This window comes from Sphaeroforma arctica (assembly GCF_001186125.1).
Source record: "Sphaeroforma arctica JP610 unplaced genomic scaffold supercont1.2438, whole genome shotgun sequence".
In the NCBI taxonomy this organism is placed as follows: domain Eukaryota; class Ichthyosporea; order Ichthyophonida; genus Sphaeroforma; species Sphaeroforma arctica.
This window is the reverse complement of record NW_014038120.1, coordinates 2,544-6,256: the sequence shown is the minus strand read 5'-3', so window position 1 is coordinate 6,256 and position 3,713 is coordinate 2,544. Positions and strand designations below refer to the sequence as shown.

General features: G+C 44.0%; 1 protein-coding gene across 1 annotated transcript; it reads left to right on the top strand.

Moving 5' to 3' along the window:
* Positions 1-3,155: 3,155 nt before the first annotated feature.
* Positions 3,156-3,654, top strand: SARC_12610 (hypothetical protein; the record flags this gene model as incomplete). Its single annotated transcript, XM_014293279.1, has 2 exons — positions 3,156-3,333; positions 3,580-3,654. Coding segments are annotated over 2 exons (253 nt in total), but the record flags the coding sequence as incomplete, so codon positions are not given.
* Between the last annotated feature and the right edge of the window lie 59 nt (positions 3,655-3,713).

Genomic DNA, 3,713 nt, shown 5'->3' with positions numbered 1-3,713 from the left:
TGTACATTCAGTGCACAAATACTGTATTTTTAAGTAGAGGGTCTTTGTACTGAGTTAAGTGAGATGTTCGCGAGGGGAGTGTTCTTGTTGTTTCACGCTTCGAATTGTACACATGTGCTGTATGTCACAAACACTTACGTCAAATGTCATGCACTCACTATACTTCTTGTGCACAATAGATCATGTACAAATTGTTTTCTATCAATGTTGGCGAGACATACAATTCATATCTTGAGACCACTGTGAGTATTGCATTCCACGCACGCTGCACGTTCTGCGCACCATCTGACAGGTGTACACACACTTCCCTCGAGGGACGTGGCGTTGTTAAGTCAATCGGCCATGCAGTTCCGACTGCCGTACTTCACGTAAACAACTGTGTGTCGATGTTATGAGCCTAGGCCGAGATGCAACCGACATAGTATGTCCTTCGTCGAGAACACTCGACATTGTGTACATCAGGCACATGTCTGAGGGGGACTTGGTACAGGTCATCAAGTATGACGTAGTTCAGCAAGAGGCACTGAAGCACTCCTCGGAATAAACACATGCCTGGCACTCTAAAATCCCTTCACAAATAGCACCCGGTGTATTGAACTATTGAGGCACATGAGTAGCACAGTGAGCTGGCAGTGTGTCTTTTATAGCCAGCCGTGCTACTGTCACCAACCATGCTTGCTTCGTTGGTATTGGTAGTCGAAAGCACTTGGGCAAAATTGTATCTACATTTACTCGTAAGTAGGACCCGTACTGACACCGGATGACTCATCGCAGGCAATCCCGATTTTCACAATAAGCAACATGACGTTCGTTGGGAACAGAGCGTGGTACGGAGGTGGGCTGGCGGCAAATAAAGCCGATATTGCTCACTCTCTCTTTGCCAAGAATGTGTAAGTTTGGGTTTAATATATATATATATATATACAAATGTATAGATGTATATTCATACACAACCCCTAGTGACTGGGTATAGTCAATTATATAGAACGGAAGATATGTTGGCTTTCGAAGCGAGTGACCGATTCTGTAGAGTTACTGCAATGTTTGAGCATTTGTTATCTTCTTCCCATCTTGTATAAGCTCTATGTGTATGCCCTACATATGTAGTTTAACCCCACTGATCTGGGATGATACCTTTCCGCTCTATTAAGCTAAACAGTTGTACAGTGAGTGTGGTGTCCATCCTGCATCCAAGGTTCTTGATACTCTATCCTTGATATCTCAAAATCCGTAGCTTGGCTGCTGCATTCTCAATTACACGCGATTGTACGCACATTCTCGTGATCCTAGTTTCACCCATTTCCCCTGGGCTGAGAGTTTCTCGAGAATTGAGTGCTTCAATCGCAATACTGTCCAGTGATTGGGTGTACAGCCTGTCGATTGGTCTCTGAAGTCAGTGCTACATTTTTATCGAGCCCCTTGGTCTTACCGGCTGGATTTATTTTCCCGTCGATGAGTTTCTAGAATAAGTGCACCTTAACCATAAGACCCCCAGACTCTGAAACTAGCTCATGTGCCAAATCAACACTAAATCAACACTGAATCAACCCTAAATCAACCCTAAATTAATCCCGAATCAACCCTGAAACATAGAACCGCAATGGGATGTGAGTGCTAGCCTCGCATTGTTTGCGGAAGGGCGGACTCAAGTCAAATAGTAAACAAGACCAAATGATCCACTTACTTTGAACCCCGGAACGAAACAAAACACGTATTCATTTTTATATTGTCGCATAATGCATTTGCCGTAGCTACTTGTCCTCACGCGCTGTTACTCCCTTAATCTCACCTCCCTTACTCTTACTCACTTACTCTTACTCACTTAATCTTGCTCACTTAATCTTGCTGGCGTATGTACTGTGTACAGGGCATTACTGGACGGTGGGGCATTCCATCTGATGCAGAGTGTGTCTCTGAGCGTTCTGTACAATGTCAGCGTGTACCTCAACAGTGCGGGACGAGAAGGTGGGGGTGTCTACGCCCAGGGCTATCTTGCGCTGTATGTGCTTAAAAACAACCGGTGTACATTCATATATATACTTATTCACTCAGTTAATAGTGTACACGTACTGCATGCACCTTGGCTTAAGCACTCTACTTACCTGTGTATACTTGCTTCTTAACTACCTTTTTATATATAATTGCAGTTTGTTGATATCGTACTTGTGCTGTATGTACCATGGCTTCTACACTCAGACACTTGTCTGCCTACACTCAGGCACTTCTCTGCCTGTACTCAGACACTTGTCTGCCTACACTCAGACACTTCTCTGCCTACACTCAGTAGGCAGTACCTTAATTCCCGGTAGTCCAGTCTATAATACTGTCCAACCTAATTCGCCCATGTTTGTTCTGTGTAGCCATGCACCATTCATACCCATCCCTTCGTGCCTGTTCATACTGCCATACTTAGCCTGCTCTACCTTTGAATCTATGCTACCTTTGAATCTATGCTCATTGTAGACTGAGCAACTTGCGAAGGTGAAAGGCTACAAGCAATACTGTGTACACCCTATCCACTTTTATAAACGTTTCACATTCTACTTCTCGTACAATTGTGGCATGCCGTCCTTGTCCATAAACTTGACATGATACAATCTTCCCATGACTCGGAGCACCGAAGAAGTTATCGTATCAATGGAAATCTGGCATAGGTGAAATGTTCATTCAAGGATATGCATGGAGCGTTCACCCGCAAACATGATTCGCTCCTCCTGCCTTGGTTATTGTATCGTATCCTTCCCTTTCTTTAACTCAAACACATTGCACTCATTTCATATCCTCGTGCACAGCATAAGTTGTCGTATCAATGGCAATATGGCGGAGATGAAAGGCGGCGGTGTGTGGGCTGGAGCTCAGTTTCTCATGGTATGATCTAGTTCTCCTGATGTTTTTTTCATGCATTTGAATCGTCAAGCGAGATCTTACATTCTATAAGGACATGGATCGCTCGAGTTATTCGAGGGAGTCAAGCGACTAGTTGCTCATCATCTGCAGTCGTATGGGTCTACCAGGTCAATTTATGCTCTACATGCAAAACCGAAGTATGCGAATATCAATTTATTTTACAGATTATTACACACGCACAAATATCTACGTCTTTCAATTACTTTACAAATCACATGTATCTCCACGCCTCACACGCCTTCCTGCAGGGGAATTCGGAGCTCCAGTGCAACAAAGCAACGTACGGCGGGGCACTCTCGGTCAACCAATTCAGAGACGCCATCGGACTACAATTCGAAACTGAAGAACTCCAACAACAAGTCGCAACGCTCCAGAATGTCGCTGATGAACTACAGCCGTATCTTGATAGAGTTAACAGCACGCTTGGTATGATATAGTTCCAGTCTCTTTGTATGGAGGTTCATCCTCCAACCTCTTGCATGACTGTCCCAAACTCTTTATCGCTCTATCGTCTCTGGATACCTCTGATGAATGTCATGCTGCACAATTGGTGGTCTAAGCTGCAACATATTTATTCGATATTTTTATATACGTCTTATCATATATGTTATCACACATGCTATTTCTATTGTATAGTACTCTAAGATATTATTTTTCTGTTACGGCTTTCAGGGCCAACCAAAGATGCGTCTACTTGGGAGGGTGTTTGGTCACATGTCACAACGGAATTGGCATCAATGTTGCCAGGTAGGTATTTGATTCGTACGCAAGTGGCGGTGTATGTGTGTGTGCGTGTTCGTGTGCGT